This window comes from Oncorhynchus nerka, linkage group LG11 (assembly GCF_034236695.1).
Source record: "Oncorhynchus nerka isolate Pitt River linkage group LG11, Oner_Uvic_2.0, whole genome shotgun sequence".
In the NCBI taxonomy this organism is placed as follows: domain Eukaryota; kingdom Metazoa; phylum Chordata; class Actinopteri; order Salmoniformes; family Salmonidae; genus Oncorhynchus; species Oncorhynchus nerka.
The window spans coordinates 31,927,133-31,953,636 of NC_088406.1; the positions used below are offsets into that span (position 1 = coordinate 31,927,133).

Sequence of the window (26,504 nt, forward strand, 5' to 3'; positions counted from 1 at the left end):
GGGATGCACATGAAGTTGTGCGATCGCCAATATACCATAGAAGAAGAACATTCCTCCAGGAAGAAGACTCGGAGGTATGACAGCTCATTTAATTCAATTTGTGTGACTAACACATTTATATTTGTCTAGAATATGTATCATTTTCGAATGTGAACAGAGTTGTGACATTACAGTCAACACAACAACTGAAGTAACTAGATCCTAACATGTTTCCATGGTTGTTGTAGCCTATACTATTTCCACAGTGTCGTTAGCTAGCCACTTAGCTAGACAGAGCTATCTGGCCAACTAGCGACGTCAACATGCAATGGGTTACTGGAGTTAATAATCCGTTATTCATAGTTATAAACATTGAACAATTAATTGTAGCTAACTATGTTTTTATAATCTCACTCCAGCCAGCCAGCTTGCTAAGGGAGTGATATTACACACTTTAACGTTACTTGCTAGCTAGTTCTTGAAAACCCATGGTGGTTTATACAGCCGGTCAATGTATTCCAATGGAGTTTGAGTCGTGAATAAGGGTTACTTGTTATCAGCTGTTTGTTAGCTTGTATGCCGGTTGGCAAGCTAACTTTAGCGTGTGGCAACATCTTCCACTAGCTGTCATTTAGTGACAAGCAATAACTAGCTAATGTGCTTCCTACCGTTGACAGAGGCCAAAACCCTAAAAAAACGTATTTGGTGATCTTGTCTTCAGGTTGTCTGGTCGATTCAACAGTGAATGAGATGGCAAAGAATGGGGCAAGCTGTGAACAACCACAGAAGCGAGGAACCAAAGACAAACAGAATGGACATTTTGCAGGTTGGTTTTGAAACTTCTCCAAGTGAACCAGCATTAGGCAGTGTTTTTATGGAGAAAAGAAACAGTTTTACCAAGGAAGGAGAATGGTGTGTGTTGCTATTGTTAAGCAGCAACTGCAAAAAAATATTCTCTTGGCAGTTCTTCTTGCAACATTCCAGTATTGCCAGAATGGTCCCCAGCTGTTGGGTACTAACTTATTCCATAGTTAATTAACTACTAAATGATTAAAAGGTCTAGACTATAGAACACCACCAATTGCTAGTTTTATGTTCCTACTTAGGCCTAGACAGTCACATGACTTTATCAGAGTCACAATTTAATTTGACATAAGACTATCGTATTTGTCACATTCGCCGAATACCATAGGTGTAGACCTTACAGTGAAACGCTTACTTACAAGCCCTTAACCAACAATGCAGTTTTAAGAAAATACAACAAAGTAACAAATAATTAAAGAGCAGCAGTAAATAACAATAGCGATGCTATATACAGGGGATACTGGTACCCCCTGTACATACTACAAATGAGGTAGTATGTACATGTAGGTAAAATTAAAGTGACTATGCATATATAATAACAGAGTAGCAGCAGTGTAAATGGGGGGGGGGGGGCAATGCAAATAGTCTGGGTAGCCATTTGATTAGATGTTAAGGAGTATTATGGCTTGGGTGTAAAAGCTGTTTTAGAAGCATCTTAGACTTGGCACTCCGGTACTGCTTGCCATGCGGTAGCAGAGAGAACAGTCTTTGACTAAGGTGACTGGAGTCTTTGACAATTTTTAGGGCTTTCCTGTGTCCAGCAAAATAATTGGATATTGCAGTAGCTTTTTTTAAACTATCCCACTTTATAAGTTAGTCTGACCTCAAGAGTGTGCTCCGGTATCTACAGACTCTGCGGTGAGTGAGAGGAGGCAGAAAGATCGGGAGGAGCGTCTCGCTCTGGTGCTGTGGAGGAGGCCTATCGTCACACTAAACTACTTCCTCTTGGAAACCTTCATCACACTAAAGGAATGGACATTAAAGTAAACCACCACTACTTAACAGTAAAACTAGAAATCAACTGTTCAATTGAAAGCTTTTTTTCAGTTTGCCAATCTAGTCATTAAATAGTTGTACCTAATAAACTGTTTACTTCTCCCCTCTATAGGTTATGGCAAAGAAGGGGTACAGTGTTCTTGATCCTGGTATTGTGTTCCCTCTTCTCCCTTGCCTACTCCACTGAGGGAGCACACCAGAAGGTAAGGAAGGAGAGAAACAGAAACCTCTATCACCTCCTCTGTAATTGATTTATTTGAGATGTTTAATGGTTAAAGATAAGTAACTGTTCATTCAGATACACAGCATTTCTAGAGGAAAGGTCATCTGAGGAGACATTTTTTTTTGTTTGAGGCTCAGGCCAATACATTGGCTGTAACGTAGTTTATATGTTGATATTATGGTGTACAATTTTTACAATTCCTCTTTTTCCACCACTATCCTTAACATAACATAGGTCACCAATGTTCTATCCAAAGGATAAATGTATTTTGCAGTATGTTATGGCTATCTATGTCCATGCAAAAGCCTAAAACTCTCTCTACTTCTCTTTCCCCCTCCTGTCTGTTCTCCTTTGCAGTATGTGCAGTACCTGGAGAAGAGGTTCCTGTGGTGTGCCTACTGGGTAGGTTTGGGCATTCTGTCCTCAGTAGGCCTTGGGACTGGCCTACATACCTTCCTACTATACCTGGTAAGTAAGATAACCACCCTTCCCTTGCCTGTCAGCTGTGCCAACAAAAACATAAGCTAACTTATCACGCTCAGACAGTGGAAAAGCCTGCTGTATCTCTGTAGTAATTACTTATCTGAGAATGCTGGCACAGTATGTGACATTGGATATTTTTGTGAGGCTGTTAGCTCTGCTTGTTGTTCCATAACTGGCACAATAGATACAAAAATATATAGTTACGGTGAATTAGTTGACAGGCTTGTCCTCTTTGAGCAAGAGGGACATATTTTGTGCACAGGGTATTTTCATCATCTGAGTGATGTTTAACGCTGACCACTACCAGAAATGTAATACATATCCACAGTTTGTCCAGTGGGTGGCCTCATTTCCTATCTCATTCTTTGTGTGTTCAGTTCTCCATAGATCTGCCTTTCACCTCTGGGCACAGTTTTTCAAAAGTTATCTATCTGGACTAAGTCCAAATAGATAACTTTTGAAAAACTGGGCCCTGATTAGGGCTGTTACAGTGACCGTATTACCGCTACACCCGCATTCAAATTCCATGTGACAGTTGAGTCACGGTAACTAGGCTTCTCCAAAACTGCGCTCTGATGCCACCGATGGTCATTAGTAGCCTACCAAACTTGCTAACGGCCGGTTGCTAATGACCTGGTACTCAGCGATCTGTTCCTATAATCAATGCAATCGCAAATCTAATCAAACACTGAAAGAGAGCCCTGACATTAAGTTTGAGCAGAATAGGATCACCTGTTGCGCAGCGAGAGCCAGCTCCTCATAGCTGGTTGATGCATAGAATGAAATAAGTGTTCCTATAAGCCCATGATGTGCAACATTTCTATAGGCTATGCCAAAAATAATTTTGATTGCCTCTATTGAAGAGGATCCTATCAGCTTTCTATAGGCTAGCCTACTATATTTATTTCTCAACTTTCCTAATATTAAGCACATTGCTTATTTTACAACCGGAGTAGATTATCTGGCATGAAAATTAACCATGGGAAAAGTGTCCTCCATTCATTATGACATCTTTTTTTCTCCCCTGTTCCTACAGGTGCTTGATAATGGCCCATTCTAAATCAAAACTAATTTCACACACATTATTTGGCATATGTAAAGACAAAATTAAATTGAGAATAGTGTGAAATAATAATAATAATCACTTGTGAATGATGGCCAGCGTGTGCAGTCTAAGGGAAGACAGTTTTTGCGACTTTTTCAGATCATAGTCTCATTCATCATGTATCCTAGCCGATATGTTTTGACAAGGTTCGTATCACAACTAAAGTGGAAAATAACTCTAAGCATAGCCTATAGGCCTAGGATCCCTGGAACAGAGTTGGAGAGCCTACCAACTACAGAGTCTAGTGACACTGTTATAAACCCAGTCATTGCACAATCATGTATGTAAAGAGTTTTGACTGACCACTATTTTAAAAGAGGATCCAAGCTTTCTTGTGCTGCTATTTATTGCTCAATTCTTATTGCTAATTCAAATTGTGAATGAGAGACTGAGGGAAGAGCATCCTCCATTTGCTATTCGAGCGCAGGCTATATTAATTTTTTAAATGGGGGCCTTTAAAAAAAAAAAAGAGACAGGTTAATTGAAGAAGGATTTTTAAGCCTCGAGACAATTGAGACATGGATTGTGTATGTGTTCTATTGAGGGTGAATGGGTAAGACAAAATATTTAAGTGCCTTTGAACGAGATATGGCAGTAGGTGCCAGGCGCGCTGGTTTGTATGAAGAACTGCAACGCTGCTGAGTTTTTCACAAAAATGGTCCAGCAACTTGACACAACTGTGGGAAGCATTGGAGTCAACATGAGCCAGCATCCCTGTGGAACACTTTCAACACCTTGTAGAGTCTACACCCGACAAATTGAGGCTGTTTTATACACTTGTGTTAAAATTAGTAGGCTACATTTAAAGACTATATTTAAATTCTAATCAAATCAAACTTTTTGTCACATGTGCCGACTATAACAAGTGTAGACCTTACCGTGAAATGCTTACTTACAAGCCCCTAACCAACAGTGCAGTTCAAGAAGAGTTCAAATATTTACCAAATAAACTAAAGATAAAAAGTAACACAATAAAATAACAATAATGATGCTATATACAGGGGGTACCGGTACCTAGTCAATGTGCGGGGGTACAGGTTAGTTGAGGTAATTTGTAGGTAGGGGTGAAGTGACTGCATGGGGGGGGGGGGGTGTCAATGTAAATAGCCATTTGATTAGTTGTTCAGCAGTCTTATGGCTTGGGGGTAGATCCTGTTAAGGAGCATTTTGGTCCTAGACTTGGCACTCCGGTATCGCTTGACATGTGGTAGCAGAGATCACAGTCTATAACTTGGGTGATTGGAGTCTCTGACAATTATGGGCTTTCCTCTGACACCACCTATTATATAGGTCCTGGATGGCAGGAAGCTTGGCGCCAGTGATGTACTGGGCCGTACGCACTACCACCTGTCGCGCCTTAGTCAGATGCCGAGCAGTTGCCATACCAGGCGGTGATGCAACCGGCCAGGATGCTCTCGATGGTGCAGCTGTATAACTTTTTGAGGATCTGGGGACCCATGCAAAATTATTTTAAGTCTCCTGAGGGGGGAAAGGTTTTGTCGTGCCCTCTTCACGACTGTCTTAGTGTGTTTGGACCATGATAGTTCATTGGTGATGTGGACACCAAGGTACTTGAAACTCTCGACCCGCTCCAATACAGCCCCTTCGATGTCACTGGGGGCCTGTTTGCCCTCCTTTTCCTGTAGTCCACGATCAGCTCCTTTGTCTTGCTCACATTGAGGGAGAGGTTGTTGTCCTGGTACCACACTGCCAGTTCTCTGACCTCCCTATAGGCTGTCTCATCATTGTCGGTGATCAGGCCTACCACTGTTGTCGTCAGCAAACTTAATGGTGTTGGAGTTATGTTTGATCAAGCAGTCGTGGGTGAACAAGGAGTACAGGAGGGGACTAAGTACACACCCCTGAGGGGCCCAGTGTTGAGGATCGGTTTGGCAGATGTGTTGTTGCCTACCCACCTGGGGGAGACATGTCTGGAAGGCCAGGATCAAGTTGCAGAGGGAGGTGTTTAGTCCCAGGGTCCTTGGCTTATAATGAGCTTTGTGGGCACTATGGTGTTGAATGCTGAGCTGTAGTCAATGAACAGCATTCTCACATAGGTGTTCCTTTTGTCCAGGTGAGAAAGGGCAGTGTGGATTGAGATTGCGTCATTTGTTGGGCTGGTATGCAAATTGGAGTGGGTCTAGGGTGTCCGGGAGGACGCTGTTGATGTGAGCCATGACCAGCTTTTCAACTCACTTCATGGCTACCGACGTGAGTGCTATAGGGCGGTAATCATTTAGGCAGGTTACCTATGCTTCCTTGGGCACAGGGACTATTGGTGATCTGCTTGAAACATGTAGGGATTAGACTCAAACATGTAAGGTTGAAAATGTCTGTGAAAACACTTGCCAGTTGGTCCGTGCATGCTTTGAGTACACGTCCTGGTACTCCGTCTGGCCCTGCGGCTTAGTGAATGTTGACCTGTTTAAAGGTCTTGCTCACATCAGCTACCGATTGCGTTATCACAGTCATCCAGAACAGCTGGTGCTCTCGTGCATGCTTCAGTATTGCTTGCCTCGAAGCGAGCATAAAAATATTTTAGCTCGTCTGGTAGGCTTGTGTCACTGGGCAGCTTGCGTCTGGGTTTCCCTTTAGTCCGTAATAATACTTTTCAAGCCCTGCCACAAACAACGAGAGTCAGAGCTGGTGTAGTAGTATTAAGAATTAGAGGTTGACCGATTATGATTTTTCAACGCCGATACCGATTATTGGAGTACCCAAAAAAAAAAGACGATACCGATTAATCGGCCGATTAAAAAAATTTAAAAAAGGAGAGAAAAAAGATGTAATAATGATAATTAAGACAATACTGAATGAACACTTATTTTAACTTAATATAATACATCAATAAAATGAAACGTGTTCAATTTGGTTTAAATAATGCAAAAACAAAGTCTTGGAGAAGAAAGTAAAAGTGCAATATGTGCCATTTAAAAAAGCTAACGTTTAAGTTCCTTGCTCAGAACATGAGAACATATGAAAGCTGGTGGTTCCTTTTAACAGGAGTCTTCAATATTCCCAGGTAAGAAGTTTTAGGTTGTAGTTATTATAGGAATAATAGGACAATTTCTCTATACAATTTGTATTTAATATACCTTTGACTGTTGATGTTCTTATAGGCACTTTAGTATTGCCAGTGTAACAGTGTAGCTTCCGTCCCTCTCCTTGCCCCTACCTGGCCTCGAACCAGAAACACATCGACAACAGCCACCCTCGAAGCAGCGTTTACCCATCGCTCCACAAAAGCCACGGCCCTTGCAGAGCAAGGGGAACAACCACTCCATGTCTCAGAGCGAGTGACGTTTGAAACGCTATTAGCGCGCACCCCGCTAACAAGCTAGCCATTTCACATCGGTTACACCAGTCTAATCTCGGGAGTTGATGGGCTTGAAGTCATAAACAGCTCAATGCTTGAAGCACAGCGACGAGCTGCTGGCAAAACGCAGGAAAGTGCTGTTTGAATGAATACTTATGAGCCTGCTGGTGCCTACCATCGCTCAGTCAGACTGCTCTATCAAATCATAGACTTAATTATAACATAATAACACACAGAAATACGAGCCTTAGGTCATTAATATGGTCGAATCCGGAAACTAGCATCTCGAAAAACAAGACGTTTAATCTTTCAGTCAAATACGGAACCATTCCGTATTTTAACATTGGCCATTTGATTCTACACTGACTCTGCGTGCATATACACTGACTCTGCGTGCATATACACTGACTCTGCGTGCATATACACTGACTCTGCGTGCATATACACTGACTCTGCGTGCATATACACTGACTCTGCGTGCATATACACTGACTCTGCGTGCATATACACTGACTCTGCGTGCAATTACCGCAAGAGAAGTGACACAATTTCACCTGGTTAATATTGCCTGCTAACCTGGATTTCTTTTAGCTAAATATGCAGGTTTAAAAATATATACTTCTGTGTGTTGATTTTAAGAAAGGCATTGATGTTTATGGTTAGGTACAGTCGTGCAACGATTGTGCTTTTTTGGCAAATGCGCTTTTGTTAAATCATCCCCCGTTTGGCGAAGTTGGCTGTCTTTGTTCGGAAGAAATAGTCTTCACAGAGTTCGCAACGAGCCAGGTTAGCAGGCAATATTAACTAAATATGCAGGTTTAAAAATATGTACTTGTGTATTGATTTTAAGAAAGGCATTGATGTTTATGGTTAGGTACACATTGGAGCAAGACGGTCCTTTTTCGCGAATACGCACCGCATCGATTATATGCAACGCAGGACACGCTAGATAAACTAGTAATATCATCAACCATGTGTAGTTAACTAGTGATTATGATTGATTGATTGTTTTTTTTAAGACAAGTTTAATACTAGCTAGCAACTTACCGTGGCTTCTTACTGCATTCGCGTAACAGGCAGTCTCCTCGTGGAGTGCAATGAGGCAGGTGGTTAGAGCGTTGGACTAGTTAACTGTAAGGTTGCAAGATTGAATCCCCGAGCTGACAAGGTAAAAATCATTGAAGTCATTGAAAATAAGAATGTGTTCTTAACTGACTTGCCTAGTTAAATAAAGGTGTAAAAAAATATATATATATTTAAATCGGTGTCCAAAAATACCAATTTCCGATTGTTATGAAAACTTGAAATCGACCCTAATTAATCGGTCGACCTCTATTAAGAATAGTCTGATAGGTGAGAATATTATCAAGTGCCTGTCAAATTGTGAATTAGAGACTGAAGTGTGTGTAGCCTGCGCCAGAAACCGAGCAGAGTTCATGACTTTCATGGAACTTTTTGAAATCATTTGAGTTGCAGACTTGAAGCCTCGTTCACATTACCAATAAGTACACTGTTACACCGGATGTCATGCATTTCATTGGGGACGTCTACAACTAGGAGGAATCGCAATGCCCCCTTTTGAAGGCTCCATTGTCAGATGGACAAAGCATACTTTGACATTTTTCAAACATTGCGTTTTCAGTCCTGCTATTTTATTTGTATTTTACCTTTATTAAGAACATATTCTTATTTTCAATGATGGCCTAGGAACAGTGGGTTAACTGCTTTGTTCAAGGGCAGAACGACAGATTTTTACCAAATCAAATGTATTTATATAGCCCTTCGTACATCAGCTGATATCTCAAAGTGCTGTACAGAAACCCAGCCTAAAACCCCAAACAGCAAGCAATGCAGGTGTAGAAGCACCTGTCAGCTCCGGGATTCGATCTTGCAACCTTTCAGTTCCTAGTCCAACGCTCTAACCACTAGGCTACCTGCCGCAAGAGTCCATTTATGACTTGAATAATGCACATTGGCTGTTAAGCCAATTATATTATGACAGTTGCCTCCCGTTTTAAGTTTATTGTGATGGTAATGACGTTTGTTTTTATGATTATTAGGTGGAGGTCGCTAGCTACACTGGTATCTTCAGCCTAGCATTTAGTTGGCTAGTTAACTAGCTGCTCTGCAGTGCAAGCTAGCTTGACTTGCTATGAAGTTAAGAGAAACAAGTTGAGGAAAAGGTAACTAAACGAAACATGTTTTGTCACCTGAAACAATATACTCCCAGTTTATTAGGTACACCACCCCGTTAACGAAAATGGATAGCTCCTACAGACAGTGAGTCACGTGGCCATGGCTTGCTATGTAAAGCAGGCAGACTGGCATCTAGGGATTCAGTTAATGTTCGATTGTAATTTAAGATTTGGCGAAATGAGTAACATAAGTGACTTTGAGCGTGGTATGATCGTCGGTGGTAGGTACGCCAGATCGAGTGTCTCAGAAACATCCGCTCTCCAGGGCTTTTCACAACTTTTGTCGAGGGTTTACCGAGAATGATTAGACAACCACTCATCATTGAGTGCTCCAGTGGGCATGCGATCAACAACACTAGACAATTGAGGAGTAGAAAAACATTGCATGGAACATGACAGCAAGTTCTGTTCACTTGAGTGGCCAGCGCAGTCCCCAGACCTCAACCCAATAGGCCATCTTTGGGATAGTATGGAACGGAATTTATTTGCATGACTATTACCGTCCGACAATTTCATGACCGCCACAGCCCTAGTTCCTGATGAGTGATCATAGTGTGACTGTGGTTGAGTCACGCTCCTTCCTCACTGTGTGGTATGTTTGTGACATCCATCTTGGCTGTGGTGAAATGAAGCATTCATCTATGACGAAGACAAGGAAGTGATTCTGCCGAGGTCCCCATTTTCTTCAGTGAGGTGCCCATTGTTCACTAGATCTTATGATGTAGATACCCTTGAGTCAACAGCTCCATATTTACAAATGGGAAATTGCACGGTTTCTACTAAACTTTTGAAATGACTGCTTTGGAAATACAATTTACTATGATAGTCCTTCCAATTCTATGCCTAACGACCAATTTTCTTCACTAAATACTACCTAAACCCACTAGTAGAGACGGGCCTGAAAACGACAGCCTCTGGTAGTGTTGGTGGTGTTGACCTCATGACGTGTCATCTCCCCTAGACGTGTGTATGACCTTATTCCCTTTCCCACATCTCCCCACTCAGTGTGAGGGTGGTTATTTCCATCAGCTTTCAGTCATCTTTTCCAAAATGAGAAACTGTAGCTCTTTAATGCAACTTACAAACACTCAAATGATTCAATATGAATTCATAAAGACAGTGTCAGTATCATGATTTGTATAGTGGTAGGCCCCATTTTGTCTAATGCAACTTATAAACACTTAAATGATGCTATATTAATTCAAAGATGCAATGTCATGATTTCTATAGCGGTTGGCCTACTTTGTATTGTACAAATGTTCATTTGGCTATTACCAGTATGTTTGCTTTATATTTCAATCAAGGCATCACTAAAATATCAACCACTTGTGTAAATATGTGCTTATATGAGAGAGTGCTTGCTTAACTGTTTTTTTGTACTCTCCACTTAAAAACGATATATCCTCCTACTATCTGGAGAATGGTGAGGTTGTGCTCCCTGATAAAATAGTTAGGCTATGTGTACACTTTACCATACTGAGGTGAGGTCAACATGTTGGAAAGTCCCAAGTTGAATGGTGCCAGAAACATCTGCCCTCTAAAGAGCTGCTATGGATTTACCTTGCCCCATAGTAAGGAGCAGAGACCATGCTCCCATTCAGCTGGGGGTTACAAGCATAATTGTATGATTCATGAGTCTGGTAATGCTGGATTCAGATGGAAATGTAGGGACTGTTCTTCTTATTTTGCTAAACATTCAAGGCAATGGCCACCGTGCATTTCATTTGCTGTGTTTTGTGGATTATTTCTTTCCAAATAATGAAAAGGTTTTGTTATCATTGACTCATCATCATGGTGAAACGAGAATGGATTTGTAATGGAAGGAATGGAAAGGCAGGGATTGAGACCTTGTGAACCCGTATTGTGAAAAGAAGACTCCCCAGCATGTCCGCTCGCTTTCTCTAGGAGAGCTATGGGGATCAGTACTGTCTATCTCCTGTCACTTTGGTATCTCAATAGGATATGGCATACTAGGCTTCCTGTGTTGTGGTTTCAGGTTCCCTGACTGCCCTTGTTACTGAAGCCAGGTGGCTAAAGCTGGGCAACATGGACAGAAATCCATATCGCAATAAATTGACCCTTTTTTTTATTTTACCAATAACAATAAATCAGCAATAAATAACAACACTATTTTTGGGGGGGTAAGTGCTAGAGCTGTGTACAAAAAGTCATATTTCTATTAAATGTAACTATTTTGCTCGATTACAACCAATTGTTTTGTTTTTTTGACAGTTACTTTACATTAGCGATACGGCTCAAAACTTATTTTTCCAGTGCTAAGTAACACAACTGAGGTGGTAGCCTATGATTTCATCTAACATATCCAGCAAATGCGTGATTGATATTTTGATGTACAACCTGTCAAAATAGGATCCGAAATTATCAGATTTATTTTTGCCTCTGTAGAGAATCTGCTGACATCTTTGTAGATGCTATTATTCACCAGCTGAGGAAGTGGGAACTCAAAACTCTAAATATGATATTGTAGCTAGATAGATTCATCGATTAGTCTACATGACTATCAGTAAATGTAGTCTAATGTCCTACAAACACTTTCCAGCGCTAGGCCTATGCTACTTGATGTAGGCAAATGGCGCACTGGGCTCTGTGGGCGCATCAAAACCATACTAACTAAAGCCTACACCGGTTGTAAAGTGGTGTTATGAACTCAATATTAGGAGGTGAGAAACGCATTGGCATACTCACAGAAAGCTGGGACTCTCTTCTGTAACTAGAACAACAGTAGTTGCTTTGAAAACGTCCCGCAATAGCATTTTGAGCAAAGGTCATGTGCTCCTCAGATTGCATTGTTGTGTAGCAAAATCAACAAATTAAGCTAAATGCTTCGGTAAGAAGAAGGTGGTGTCGGTAATTTTCGGTTTATCATCCCAGCTCTAGTGTGTGTCAACTGTACATGTTCAGTTGAATTAAAGAATATCCATCCTCTGGCTCTCAGGGTCCACACATAGCATCAGTCACCCTGGCTGCGTACGAGTGTGGTTCCACAGACTTCCCCGAGCCCCCCTACCCAGACCAGATCATCTGTCCAGAGGGAGGAGTGGAGGGCAGCATCTCACTCTGGTCCATTGTCTCAAAGGTCCGCCTGGAAGCCTGTATGTGGGTGAGTAAACATGCCTTTCTTCAATGGCAAAAATAAGTATAATTAACCTAAAGTCTATGCTCAACGTTCTAGTGAACTCTATTGGGTGGTTTCCCGGACACAGATTAAGCCTAGTCCTGGACAAAAAAAAGCAAGCTCAATGGGGAATGTCCATTTTTAAAACGTTTTTATTTTTTGGTCCAGGATTTAATCTGTGCCTGGGGAAACCGCTCCTTTGGGTTTAGAACAATCGGGGCATCTTGAGGACTCAACAATGGTAGTCTTCAGTTGACCTCACGTAACCTCACCGAAGAGATTCTCTAGTAGTGAGAGACCATAGAGCTATGCTTGACTCTGGTATGATCCAGTGCTAAACTAAACCAGTGTGTGACTGTCTCTCCAGGGTGCAGGTACAGCTATTGGGGAGTTGCCCCCCTACTTCATGGCCCGAGCAGCCAGGCTATCTGGAGCAGACCCAGACGACGAAGACTATGAGGAGTTTGAGGAGATGCTGGAGCAGGCACAGACTGCTCAGGTGAGTGGGGACTCTGTCCTCCCCTCTCACAGTGTAGTAGCCTGCCTCTTGAATGCCCCATTCCACCCAAGTCTCTGTAGTCTTATAAACTCTCATTCAGTATTTTATTTGGGGATGGAACTCTACCTAACTGTCCATCACTATTTACTGACTTCTATCTGGCCTGTGATTGGTCTCCAGTTATCACATGACTTTCCTGAAAGCCCCTCCCACCATTTCCAGTAACAGTTGCTAGTGGTGAGTCACGGTGAAACAAGCTCCCCTTTAATCATCCCTACGGTCTTTCTTTCATGATCCTTTCAATTGAAGGACAGGCAATGTGAACAGGCTACTGACATGACAACCAGTGCCTACCCCTTAGATTAGATTGCTAACTAAGCAAAGAGCTCAGATTAAGAATCAGATTTTCCTCCAGTCTAGTCTCACTTAATGGAATCTGAAATAAAGAAGTAATATCTTATCATGTCTTTACTAGTAAATGTGTGTACCACTGCATACTCATTTATTATTAAGATATTGTGACCATGGGACTATACGGTTCTATCAGCGCAACGGATAGTTTTGAGATGTTGAGCATCAAAGTTTTTACATCCAACATCTCAGAACTGTTTGGAAGTGAATTCTTCTTTCATAACTCATTTAAGGTCCTCACCTTAAAGGTACCTAAAATTACAGAGTATCCAAACCCAATCCAACATTTGTAAAAATAAAAAGTAAAAAATAAAAATAAAAAGTGGGGTGCAAACACCGTTCGAACCTTAAGTTTCTGAAATGTCAATATAAGTTCAGCCATAAGGTTCTATCAATGTTACAATTATTTCAATAGGTAGACATTTTAATGATTAAATAAAGAGAATACCCTTTATAATCACATCAGCAAATATATTAATCTTCATTACACGGTCGTTAGTTCACTAAAATGACAAATACACTATATCCTATGCAGAACTAGCAACATTGCTAAAGCTTAGCTCTGGATGAGTAAACTGATATATTTTTCTGGTCTCTGACACACAAACTCAGTAAACTACTTGCTAGTTATCAATAAAATGTGGTATGTTTGTAGTTTTAGTGAAATACTCCTTCCATTAAGGGGTGGCAGGTCGTCTAGTGGTTAGAGCGTTGAGCCAGTAACCGAAAGGTTGCTGGATTGAATCCCCGAGCTGACAAGCTAAAAATGTAATTCTGCCCCTGAACAAGGCAGTTAACCCACTGTTCCTAGGCCATCATTGTAAATAAGAAGTTGTTCTTAACTGACTTACCTAGTTCAGATAAAGGTTAATTATTATTTATTTATTTTTAATTGAAGGTTTTCATATTGATATCGAACAAGACAAAAACGCAATGCCTCTCAAATGGTTCTTAAACATGCCTTAAGGCACATGTATTTATGTTTGCCATGAAGGGCTTAAGTGATGGGCATTATTCTGAAAAGGTGGTGAAAAAAAGTACTTGCAAAAGAGGACCATAACCTGTGATATGAACAAAGTACTTGGTACTGAAAGGTTCTATCTGCAAATTGTATGGTTTTGAGATTAGTATTTTTAGAGTCCCAGACTGTTTTGTGAAGTCTTCTTCCTCTTTCATGATTCAAAAAGTACATTGACATACATTCTTTATTATTGACAACCCAGCTCTGTGTGATTGGATTGCAGATATAACCTTTATAGCACCAAGTTCAAAGGTGTTTGCACAGGTTCAGATCTTTTCATCGTAAATTGACTTTTTCACATCTGACATATGTCACATGTGAAGGACTTCCTAAAGAACAACTCTATATGAATAACTCCTTCTTGACAAATGTCAGGTGGAACCTTGTAAGTCCTAAGGTCTCGATATACAGATTCATGTCAGATGCTTTTGACCTGACGGTTACAACGGAATAGTTTTAGGGCAAAGGTTGACACATTATCACTGATTTTGATGTAGTGTATATCAATCAGATCATAAGAGTTCAACAGTTCTTTGCCAACAACTCTTGGCTTGACTTTTAGCAGAGCTGCTTAAAGAGATCAAAGGAAAAGATAATAGCCCATCTGATAGCGTTTGTTATACTACCGTACATGAATTCTTTATCAAGTAACACCCTTTTCAAAATGACATTAGACTTGTTTATCAGTTTGGATATATATCATGATATTGATATTATTGAAGAAATGGTTTGTTAATGTGTTAAGCATAAATGTCATATTTGATAATAAACTGTTGAATTATGTTTCCAGGATTTTGTCACAAGAGCAAAACTGGGCGTTCAGAACATGGTGCAGAAAGTGGGATTCTTTGGGATTCTAGCCTGCGCCTCGGTAAGTCCAAGCCTACATTTGATGACTTGACGTGCACTGTTATCTTATACTGTTTTTTAAAGTTGAGGCCTTTATTATTAAAGCGCATCACTGAATGTTGATGTTGGTTACAATGAAGTTATGGCAATGAAGGTAGAACTCAAATGCACTCCTCTATTACAGGATATATTTTCACATGTTATGACCTGTCTTTCAGATACCTAATCCTCTGTTTGACCTGGCTGGTATAACATGTGGCCACTTCCTGGTACCATTTTGGACCTTCTTTGGAGCGACGCTTATTGGGAAAGCCATCGTCAAGATGCACATACAAGTAAATATTTTAGTTGTACTAACCAATTAGACATTCATACAATGTCAGAATATGTTCAGTTGGCTGTAATTCCATGGTGTCTGTGTGTTGAAGTACTTCTAGTGCTGCTGTAGAAGACCATTCCAGATGAAAGGAGTATGGGGAGCACTTTAATGAGAGCCATTGCTTTTTGTAAACCAGATAAAACTCTTAATTGTAGGCTTTATTGTTGAGTCTGCCATAGTGACTAATCTACTCCCAGACGGTGAGAGACTGACTGTGTCTCTCTGTGAGTCGTGGTGGTGAGAGCTGAGCAGTCTAACCAGACCAATTAATCTCCGTGGTAGCAGCCAGTGATCTCACCAGTTCTGACAAAGCCCTCCAGGGTTGAGGAGGACCAGGGTCCGGGGGAGGCTTTGTGCTTCTCCCTCAGACCTCATGGGTCTTTTACTGTCCAGATTTGGCTGGGATGGCATGTGTCACTGTGTTCATAGGATATGTCCCCCAACTCGGTGCAGATGGCGACTCAGGGTCTCACTGTCTCTGACCGAGACTGATCACTAATCACCCAGTTGATTCATTTGTCTTCCCACAGAAACTGTTTGTTATTATAACGTTCAGCAAGCACATAGTGGAACAGATGGTGTCTCTGATCGGGTGAGTATGTGTCTGTTAATGTATGCGTATAGATGAAGAGGGAGGTGCTTTTACTGGGGGGCAGGGGCTCAACATAGATGCTTGTCCTCTTGTTAAGTAAAAAATAAAAATGTGTTTAAATGAATTGTTTAAAACTGTTTTTCAAAGTAGCCTAACCAAAATAAGACCATGGGAATTATTTGATAAACTCTTGGGTCTAATAGCCTATGCCATTGAAACCAGCATTTTTCTCATGTTCTATGTAGTGAGTGGTGTTTTCCCACTAATTGCATTTTGGAACATTTGTGCACAGCCTACAGCCATGTGCACATTGTTGACATTATAATATGAAGAAATAAAACTACTGCATCAACATTCTAAGCTAAACTGTCTGATCTGTTGCATCAGCATCATTGCTTTTTAACATTTTGTGCAGTGGTTGTATGAATCTTCCCAGAACTGTCCAAGAGTCTGTTCTGTACCGTAGACATAAAGTATTTGTCGACGGGACACCCTTAATTTCGAGCCCCGGAGGGAATTATTTTATAAAGACAGAGTATTTTGTATGCTACCAGGGTGGTCAACCATCCTCCAAGAGAGCCTTAAAGGGGGAGTGTTGTATTGTGAGACAGGCTTGAATATGTAGTGTAGCCTATATTTGTCTGTTTCTATGGTGAAAAAGATAGTAATGCATTTTGTAAAGTGGTTCCTTGCTTCATACAATGATGTAAAAATGCTCTTACAGACAAGTGACTTGAGCTTTTGGACAAGAGGAAAAAAGTTAATGTCAAGCCCTGGGGGGGTTGATCATTCTGATCAAATACCATCATAAAAGCTTAACATCAAAGTCAGATGTGTGTGTTTACCTTTAAGGGTATTTCCCTTGCACGCAAACCAATCCCCCCACATGGCTGGCTGACCACCTATCAGATGGAATCTGTTCTGACTCACAGCAGTTTAGCTTTGACTGAACCAGAATCTCCCTGACAGCAGCAGGGGAATAATAACTGCAGGATATACAGTGCCTTGCAAAAGTATTTGTCCCACTTGGTGTTTTTCCTTTTGCTGCATTACAATTTAAATGCATTTTGTGTAATGGACATACACAAAATAGTCCCAATTGATGAAGTGAAAGGGAAAAAATGGCTTGTTTTGAAACAATTCTTAAATAAAAAATGTAAAAGTGGTGCGTGCATATGTTTTCACCCCCTTTGCTATGAAGCCCCTAAATTAGATCTGGTGCATCCAATTACCTTCAGAAATCACATAATTAGTTAGATTGCACACAGGGGAACTTTATTTAAGTGTGACATGATCTCAGTATATATACACCTGTTCTGGAAGCCCCAGCATCTGCAACACCACTAAGCAAGGGGAACCACCAAGCAAGACCAAGGAGCTCTCCAAACAGGTCAGGGACAAAGTTGTGGAGAAGTACAGATCAGGGTTGGGTTATAAAAAAAACATCTGAAACTTTGAACATCCCACGGAGCAGCACTTTAAATCATTATTAAAAAATGGAAAGAATATAGCACCACATCAAACCTGCCAAGAGAAGGCCGCCCACCAAAACTCAGACCAGGCAAGGAGGGCATTAATCAGAGAGGCAACAAAGCGAACCTGAAGGAGATTCAAAGCGCCACAGAGGAGATTGGAGTGTCTGTCCATAGGACCACTTTAAGCCGTACACTCCCCAGAGCTGGGCTTTACGGAAGAATGGTCAGAAAAAAGCCATTGCTTAAAGAAAAAAATAAGCATACATGTTTGGTGTTCACCAAAAGGCATGTGGGAGACTCCCCTAACATATGGAAGGTACTCCGGTCAGATTAGACACAAATGTAGCTTTTAGGCCATCAAGGTAAATGCTATGTCTGGTGCAAACCCAACACCTCATCACCCCGAGAATACCATCCCCACAGTGAAGCATGGTGGTAGCAGCATCATGCTGTGGAGATGTTTTTCATCTGCAGGGACTGGGAAACTGGTCAGAATTGAAGGAATGATGGACAGCGCTAAATACAGGGTAATTCTTGAGGGAAACCCGTTTCAGTCCAAAGATTTGAGACTGGGACAGGTTCAACTTCCAACAGGACAATGACCCTAAGCATACTGCTAAAGCAACACTTGAGTGGTTTAAGGGGAAACATTTAAACGTCTTGGAATGGCCTAGTCAAAGCCCAGACCTCAATCCAATTAAGAATCTGTGGTATGACTTAAAGATTGCGGTACACCAGCGGAACCCATCCAACTTGAAGGAGCTGGAGCAGTTTTGCCTTGAAGAATGGGAATAAAAATCCCAGTGGCTAGATGTGCCAAGCTTATAGAGATATAGCCCAAGATACTTGCAGCTGCAATTGCTGATTCTACAAAGTATTGATTTTGGGGGGGCGAATAGTTATGCACGCTCAAGTTCAGTTTTTTTTAGTCTTTGTTTCACAAAACATTTAACATCTTCAAAGTGGTAGGCATGTTGTGTAAATTAAATAATACAAACCCACAAAAAATACATTTTAATTCCAGGTTGTAGGGCAACAAAAAGGGAACAATTCCAAGGGGGGGTAAATTTTTCGCAAGCCACTGTATGAAAGAAAAATAAATCATCACTTCCATTTAACACATCCAACATAATCAGCTAAAATCTTCAGCTCTTCCTTGACTATTTCTTCTCATCCAATTATTATTATCATGAACAAATAAAATACAAATCTTAGTGCCATCTTATTCACAGTTAAAATGAGTCGCGTGAGAAGGAACAATTGCTTGCTACCATTGCAATTGTTTGACTGGTCTGACTCGCTGTTACACTGGTGCTTGAACGCTGAATCGGAACTGTTGGTGATTGCAGCAGTTTGTGTGTGGCTGAGTGAGTCACTCAAAGTTAGTCTGGGAATGGGCATGCCATATCCCTTTGTTTAAGATCAGCAATTACAATTATCCAATTTTTTACCCCAATAGTAAATTATCTTGAATCTGTCTAGTCAAGCTTTAGATGAAGTTTATATTAACACCTGCATTTAAAAAAAAAAAAAAAACGAACCATGTCTAAGAAATGTTTGTAAATTTTATTTAATGATGGTTGTGATACATTGATTAAATTATACCTATTATTTTGGTATAGTACTGTCAACTACGAATTATTATGGTGTTACTCCGGTACATCAAGTTGTGGTGTCTGAGGGTTCTCTTCCAATCAATTTGTCTGCATTCCCTGTAACTATAATGTAAAGAGCCCTGATGAACTGAGGGGCCCACACAGTGATGTAATCCTTTGCTCTCCCTCCCATATGGAGTCATATTGATGAACACGCCTAGTTTGATCTGTTTCCACCCATAAGGCTGTGATGACAGCATATTGAGTCACTTCCTGGTTATTGGTTTCAGACTGGTTGCTTATAGGGATCTCAGGAATAAATAAGAGATGAGGACTGCCTCACTTCACTCTGCTGTGTGCTCTCAGCCACTACACTGGCAGTGGGAACTCCCAGCTAGACTTGATGCCTAACTAGAAACATAGAAATTGGAACTCTTGACATCATGAGCAATAGACTGCTCTCTTGTCCTATGGACCAAGGGTTCCGTCGACAAAGCCTCATTATTTTACCATGTGAAGGGATACTGCTGATATGGTAAGTACTCTGGGATATAATGTTGTCTGTCTTTCCCTCCTTTTCCCCCGCCTCGCCTCTCCCCTTGCCTGTGGATGTCCTTGCCCTGCCACTGTGTTAGGTCTCTGCCGAGGGTAGGTCCCTCCATACAGAAGCCTTTCAGTGAGTACCTGGAGGCCCAGAGGAGTAAACTCCACCACCACACTGGCGCTGGCACCCCGGCGGTAAGAGCACTATTACCATCATCCATCCTTCCTAAGTCGAGACAAAGCATGTGATTTTATTGATTGCCAAGATAATACAAATTGTAATGCATTCGTGTTAGTCAAGAGTAATATTCCTCTGTATGCATGTCTCTCTGTGCAGACTGAGAACTGGCTGTCATGGGTCTTTGAGAAGGTGGTTCTGGTCATGGTCTGTTACTTTATCTTCTCCATCATCAACTCCATGGCTCAGAGCTACGCCAAGCGACGACAACAGAGTCGGCAGCAGAGGTACACTGAGGAGAAAACCAAGTGATAAGAGACACACCAACTGACTGCTGAGAGTCCCTCGGCTCTTGTCTCAAACTAACCTTGCCCTTTTCCATTCTTAAGAGGCTGAACTGGCACTATTCTGTGTGTGCTTACGGATGTATACTGTTTGTTTGTCCTTAAGGTTTTGTAGTTTCCCCTCATCTGTGTTTAGTGTGTGATAGGATATTATGAGCAGAAACTGGAGGTCAACTGTTTTGCCGGCAGCTATACCAGCTGCAATGCCTTATGCAAGGTAGAGGGTCCTACTTCCATTGAACACCGTTCTTAAATCACTAGACTTGATTTGTACCAAACTTTTCACTGTATGGATGGACTCAGACATTGTGTATGCTGATATGATGCTAAGGACGTTTTCAGGGTTACATTTTCTTGTGTTTTGTCCTGTTGATCAGAAATAGACCATCTGTCATTTGTGTTTCTTGGAAATAGCAATATCAAGTCGGATCAATGTGTTATTGGTTTGCACATCCTGGAAATATTTTTGGGACGGTATGTATTTTGAATGATCTGGACGAACTAACTTGGACCAAAACGGATTTGTAACTTAACATTACACTCAGCGTCATTTTTATTCTGTACATTTAGATGGTCTTTGAGCAGAATATATAAAAATGCCTAAATCATTATTGTTTCCATGTCTGAGTTTCTCTTACTATTTAAACAATTGCTTCCATTCTTGTAAGCTTGCCCCATGTTATTGTATATAGAGCATCTTCTACTGTTGAGGTAATAGTGCTTAGGCACTCAGACCACCAAGATTGAAAAAATGCTTGAACCGCTTTTAAAGAATTAACATCAAAAGGTAAGTGCCAAGATTCTCAAAAAGCATATGGATCGCTATATTGTAAATTGGAGAATAATGTATTTAAATATGGAATTGAAATGTTGTAATTTGAAACTAGATATATGAGCGAGTTGTATATCATCACGGCTTATTGTTTCAGATAATGCAATGCTTATTGTCCTGTCGGAAAATACGTTTTCTGAAGCTGGTTTGTATAGACCTGGTCCTGGTTGTTTGCAGGTATTTTACTCCCTCTCCCATCCTGTCAGATAGCTTATCAGACTGGTGTTGACTGTTAGAATCACATGGCAACAACAGCCTGTAAGCTGTCTGAAGTTCTGGGTATTAACCATCTGAAGAGTGCTGTCTTGACTATGGTACAACCTTTAAAGCATGTGCTAATTTCAGTACCTTTTATGGCTAATGATTCAAATCAAACTTGCCTTCCCAACAAAGACATCTTTGTAAGGCTGTTTTGTGTGCATTTAGTGGTATTTTCTGAAATCTTCAATAAAAGCCTTGTTCATATAAAACGTGTTACTTGAATTATACCCCTCAATGTACTTGAATAATGGAATTTTATTTGTATAAATTCATTTTACAAAAGTGTACATGTAACTCTTTCAACATTAATGCTCTTTGACTCTTTTGGTACAAGAGAACAGTAAGTGTGTCATGTTCAATCTCCTGTCCAATAACATGCCAATATAGCATAAGCTCCCTGCAAGTTTCTATTGGTTTAGGCCGGAATACAATCTGATCGCTCAATTTGTCCGCAATGCATGTTTAAAGGCAATGTTCAGAGACCACATTCACGCTAAACACTGCATATGTTAGCTCAATCAGAAATTACCTTGAAAGTGCATTGTTGGAGTGAATCCTGGTTTTCGTCATATACAAACAGTATTGTACTGGTCCAAAGCAGACCGTAGCATCAAAGTTGACTGTAGCTAGAGATGACCTGTTCAAGAGACGTGAAGCTATCCAAGAAATCCTCCTCTGAGATCCCGAACTTAGTGTATTGATGAATGTAGGCCCTATGGAAGCAAAGACACCACATCAATATGTGGAAACCCAATAACCTGGGAATGAGGTAGTTTAAATCATTAATCTACCATTGGAAAACTTCAAAATAAGTGAACATGCATGCCATTTTTACATGTGTCTAACTGTACCTGGAGGCAAACATGTTCCAGGCTTTCCCCACCATGTTGTCCAGAGGCCTCAACAGAGTCTGACTGTTGCTGACCAGTATAGCAGACTTCTCATACTTGTTAAACGGGACTGGGGTTTTCCACATGCTGAAAGCCTCATCTGCTGGAAGCCAGGGGGTATATAGACTCGGATGCTGAAATCCACCTATAGATTTAAAAACATTCAAAAGTTGTTTTGGATTCTAGAATGAATCAACTATGTCCCATAGTAGTTAGACACCTATGTACTGGTCTCTTACTTATCTCTGCATTGTTCACATCCTTCCCCCGCAGTATGAGCAGGTTGGCCAGGGAGGTGTTGAAGCCTGGTCGTCTGTGACTCCCAGTCCTCTCTATCCCTTCAGGCTGGAGAGAGGGGGCTCGCACCTGCCAGTCGATGCCTGATAACAGTCCTCAGAGCATTAACATCTGGACATGAAAAACAGTAAACACATGATGGAGAAGCTAGCTTATACAAACTAGCATGGCTACACAACAAAAAAACAATACAATTCATGACTAAACAGCATCAATATAAATAGACCCATGTTGAGTTGCATGGGGACATAGATTGATTTGGAATTTCAGTTAGCCAATACAGACTCCTAGTGTTCAAGACTAGTACAGCACTCATTTCTGACCAATGCACTATGAGAACACAACACGTGCCTTCCTCCATTTTGGAGTTGGCAATGAGCATCTGACGTAGATGTTTGAGCAGGCCCGGCCAGGTGAACATGCTGTAAGCCATAGAGGAGCTGGACACCTGGGGAATGTTGCACACGCTGAGAAGCTTGTACTCTGGGTGACACACCAGGCTGCTCATCAGTTCACCTGGAAACACAGTGTGTGATATGCAACTTCAATACTTTCTGACACACTGGTTTATTTCATCCACCTACTACACTTGAAGGGGGCATATGTTTATGTGTGTATATGTACAGAATGTGTGTTGTTACAGTACAGTGTTGATGCTGCTCAGTACTCACCTATGGGGTTTCTATTGTAGATACCATGGGAGTCACCAGTGAGTGCAGGCTGCAGAACACTCCCTAGCTGGTGGGCGATGACTTTGTTGACGTCACTGAATGATATGTGTTTGATATTCATGAGCTGAGCACAGATCTTGTGAACCGTGTCATTTTCATGAACCAGGATGGCATCTGAGAGCTGGTAGAGGTGTGACAGTGTGAGCACAGAGTTGTAGTTCTGGACTATCACCTTCAAAAGGAAAGCACAATCAGTGAAAACTAGTCATCCAAAGAGTACTGATGATGTTGTTTCTACCTTCAAAAATTATATTATTGTAACGGTGTAATTCTTTTGTAGTTTTGTGGAAATGTGGTTGTCTCACCTAGCTATTTTAAGATAATTGTAAGTCGCTCTGGGCAAGAGCGTCTTTTAAATGACAAATGTAAATGTAAAAAGTAAATGCTTTGCAATATTACTTTCTTATTCCATAGGAAATATGTCTATTTTAAAACATAAATTTTAGGCCTTTACAGTGCATTCAGACCCCTGGACTTTTCCCACATTTTGTTACGTTACAGTCTTATTCTAAAATCGATTAAATTGTTTTTTGTCCACATCAATCTACACATAATACCCCATAATGACAAAGCAAAAATAGGTTTAGAAATGTTCGCTAATTTAAAAATAAAAAACCGAAATATTAGTATTACTCAGTATTTACTCAGTACTTTTTTGAAGCACCTTCGGCAGTGATTACAAGTCTTCTTGGGTATGGCGCTACAAGCTTGGCACACGTGTATTTGGGGAGTTTCTCCCTTCTGTTTTTGCTTTGTCATTATGGTGTATTGTGTATAGATTGCTGAGGAAAATTATTTATTTTAGCCATTTTAGAATAAGGCAGTAATGTAACAAAATGTGGGAAAAAGTCAAGGGGTCTGAATACTTTCCGAAGGCACTGTATATACACATTTGTTGACAGTTCTTTGATGTTTTGCAGGTGCTGAAGCAAGCCTCTTACCTCTCCAGTGCCATAGGGCCATGTCAGGTGGTTGAGAATGAAGGAGTTTGGGTAGGCGTCCCGGAGACACTGAGTAACGTATGTGCCCACCCCTGACCCTGTGCCCCCTGCCACACTCATCATGGCCACGATTCCTGCCAGACAGTCACAATGCTCCACCTCCCTCCTCACGATGTCCATCACTACCTCCTCATGACGTGGTCCATGGACACAGTATCTACAAGCAAAGAAAAGAAAACACAGTGTTGTCATATTATAGTGCTATGGACACTGCTGTCAGGTGCGGGCATAGAGTTTTTCCTAACTACAGTGCATTCGGAAAGTACTCAGACCCCTTGACTTTTTCCACATTTTGTTACATTACAGCCTAATTCTAAAATGGATTAAATTGTTTTTCCCCCCTCATCAAACTACACAAAATAATGACAAAGCAAAAACAGGTTTAGACATTTTTGCAAATGTATTAAGAATAAAAAAACTGAAATATTAAATTTACATAAGTATTCAGACCCTTCACTTAGTACTTTGTTGAAGCACCTTTGGCAGCGATTACAGCCTCAAGTCTTCTTGGGTATGACACTAGAAGCTTGGCACACCTGTATTTTGGAGTTTCTCCCACTCTTCTCGGCAGATCCTCTCAAGCTCTTTCAGGATGGATGGGGAGCGTCGATGCACGGCTGTTTTCAGGTCTCTCCAAAGATGTTTGATCCCTCTAGCTGGGCCACTCAAGGACATGCAGAGACTTGTCCTGAAGCCACTCCTGCATTGTCTTGGCTGTGTGCTTAGGGCCATTGTCCATGTCTCTTTTCCCTGCTTCATCCTGTTGGATCACGTTACCACTCTCTTAACATCCTCTTATATCGCTTTCCATTTTCTAGACCTATCAATTTCTTGCCTTGAAGGTGAAGCTTCGACCCAGTCTGAGGTCCTGAGCGCTCTGGAGCAGGTTTTCGTCAAGGATCTCTCTATACCTTGCTCCGTTCATCTTTCCCTTGATCCTGACTAGTCTCCCAGTCCCTGTCGCTGAAAAACATCCTCACAGCATGATGTTGCCACCACCATGCTTCACCGTACAGATGGTGTCAGGTTTCCTCCTGACAGGACACTTGGCATTCAGGCCAAACAATGTTGTTTCTCATGATCTGAGTCCTTTAGGTGGAACTTTTTCCCTCACGGCAAATTCCAAGCACCTGGGCCTGGATCATGAAAGGTTTAGATGCCTTTTACTGAGGAGTGGCTTCTGTCTGGCCACTCTACCATAAAAGCCTGATTGGTGGAGTGCTGCAGAGATGGTTGTCCTTCTGGAAGGTTCTCCCATCTCCACAGAGGAACTCTGGAGCTCTGTCAGAGTGTACATCGGGTTCTTGGTCACCTCCCTGACTAAGGCCCTTCTCCCCCGATTGCTCAGTTTAGCCGGGCGGCCAGCTCTAGGAAGAGTCTTGGTGGTTCCAACTTCGAGTCTCATTACAAAGGGTCTGAATACTTATGTAAATAAGGTATTTCTGTTTGTTATTTCTAATAACCTGTTTTCACTTTGTCATTATGGGACATTGTGTGTTGTTCGATTAGGAACATTTTTTACTTAATCAATTTTAGAATAAGGCTGTAACGTAACGTTTCCAAAAATTTGGAAAAAGTCAAAGGGTGTGAATACATTCTGAATGCACTGTACATGTCACCTGACCAGTTTTTCATGTCACGTCATGTGGTCATGAAAAATTCAGAGCCATTATAATTACAATAATTACAGCCCCTCCAAACAAATTCTGCACATTGAAAACATATTTACCCATTTGCCCAGTTGTTTCCAGAACCCTGTTTCTGACTGAAGTGTGAACGGTCCCCATATCTCCACTTCCCAGATTTGGCAGTCTTTGCAATACTCTGTGAGATGACTTTGGGTTCCATGTCAATCAGCACTGACCTTGCCACGAGTTCTGTGCAAAGACAACATTAAAGGTTAAATACACATCTGTTAAGTTTAAATGTTAGAAGAGGTGCACCAGCTTATTATCATTAGGAATAGCTAACGTACCTCTATTTGCAGTCTCATTGAAGAAACGCTCACTGCTGCATTCACTGTAAACCTTTCTTTGCGTATCATTTGCATCATTGCTGATCACCTCGAACAACTCTTGGCCTACCTGGTTGCCACATTGTCCAAGTTGCACTGTCACGATGGACATTATTATTCCTGCTTGCAAAAGCTGTTGTTTTCAAGTATGTTCGCCTAAATATTCAATGAATATGTATGGAAAATAAATTTGCTAGCTATGTTTCCTCCAACTATCAATGACAGTTTTATGTTTGTATTCCAGTCTGGTTTGAAGCTCGCCGTGTTTCCTGCAACAAATCGATCATGTCCGCGC

The 26,504-nt window shown here is 41.1% G+C and overlaps 2 protein-coding genes across 3 annotated transcripts; one reads left to right on the plus strand and one right to left on the minus strand.

Moving 5' to 3' along the window:
• On the plus strand, positions 1-20,792 carry LOC115136696 (vacuole membrane protein 1-like). Its single transcript, XM_029672369.2, has 12 exons — positions 1-74; positions 701-805; positions 1,694-1,826; positions 1,952-2,042; positions 2,420-2,530; positions 12,118-12,282; positions 12,665-12,796; positions 15,019-15,099; positions 15,296-15,412; positions 15,987-16,048; positions 19,754-19,856; positions 19,999-20,792. Exons 2-12 carry the CDS (start codon positions 730-732, stop codon positions 20,149-20,151), a joined length of 1,224 nt encoding a protein of 407 aa, XP_029528229.1. The 5' UTR covers positions 1-74; positions 701-729; the 3' UTR covers positions 20,152-20,792.
• LOC115136694 (tubulin, delta 1) lies at positions 18,525-26,492 on the minus strand. 2 transcript variants are annotated; one of them, XM_029672368.2, is made up of 9 exons: positions 26,171-26,492; positions 25,925-26,072; positions 24,136-24,352; positions 23,135-23,315; positions 22,815-22,979; positions 22,406-22,546; positions 22,128-22,311; positions 21,806-21,989; positions 18,525-20,131 (listed from the first exon to the last, which is right to left on the minus strand). In XM_029672368.2, exons 1-8 carry the CDS (start codon positions 26,319-26,321, stop codon positions 21,887-21,889), a joined length of 1,290 nt encoding a protein of 429 aa, XP_029528228.1. In that variant the 5' UTR covers positions 26,322-26,492; the 3' UTR covers positions 18,525-20,131; positions 21,806-21,886. The 2 variants fall into 2 exon arrangements, with proteins under 2 accessions (XP_029528228.1, XP_029528227.1); XM_029672367.2 differs by having other exon boundaries at positions 23,135-23,366.
• Between the last annotated feature and the right edge of the window lie 12 nt (positions 26,493-26,504).

Bases quoted from the DNA above. Each gene is read 5' to 3' on its own strand.
- LOC115136696 (XM_029672369.2), top strand. From the start codon at position 730: ATGGCAAAGAATGGGGCAAGCTGTGAACAACCACAGAAGCGAGGAACC. The intron at 1,827-1,951 runs GTAAACCACCAC...TCCCCTCTATAG, and splicing joins CTAAAGGAATGGACATTAAA to GTTATGGCAAAGAAGGGGTA. The intron at 19,857-19,998 runs GTAAGAGCACTA...CTCTCTGTGCAG, and splicing joins CTGGCGCTGGCACCCCGGCG to ACTGAGAACTGGCTGTCATG.
- LOC115136694 (XM_029672367.2), bottom strand. From the start codon at position 26,321: ATGTCCATCGTGACAGTGCAACTTGGACAATGTGGCAACCAGGTAGGC. The intron at 22,980-23,134 runs GTGAGTACTGAG...CTGTGTTTCCAG, and splicing joins CTACAATAGAAACCCCATAG to GTGAACTGATGAGCAGCCTG. The intron at 22,312-22,405 runs GTAAGAGACCAG...TTAAATCTATAG, and splicing joins TGTGAACAATGCAGAGATAA to GTGGATTTCAGCATCCGAGT.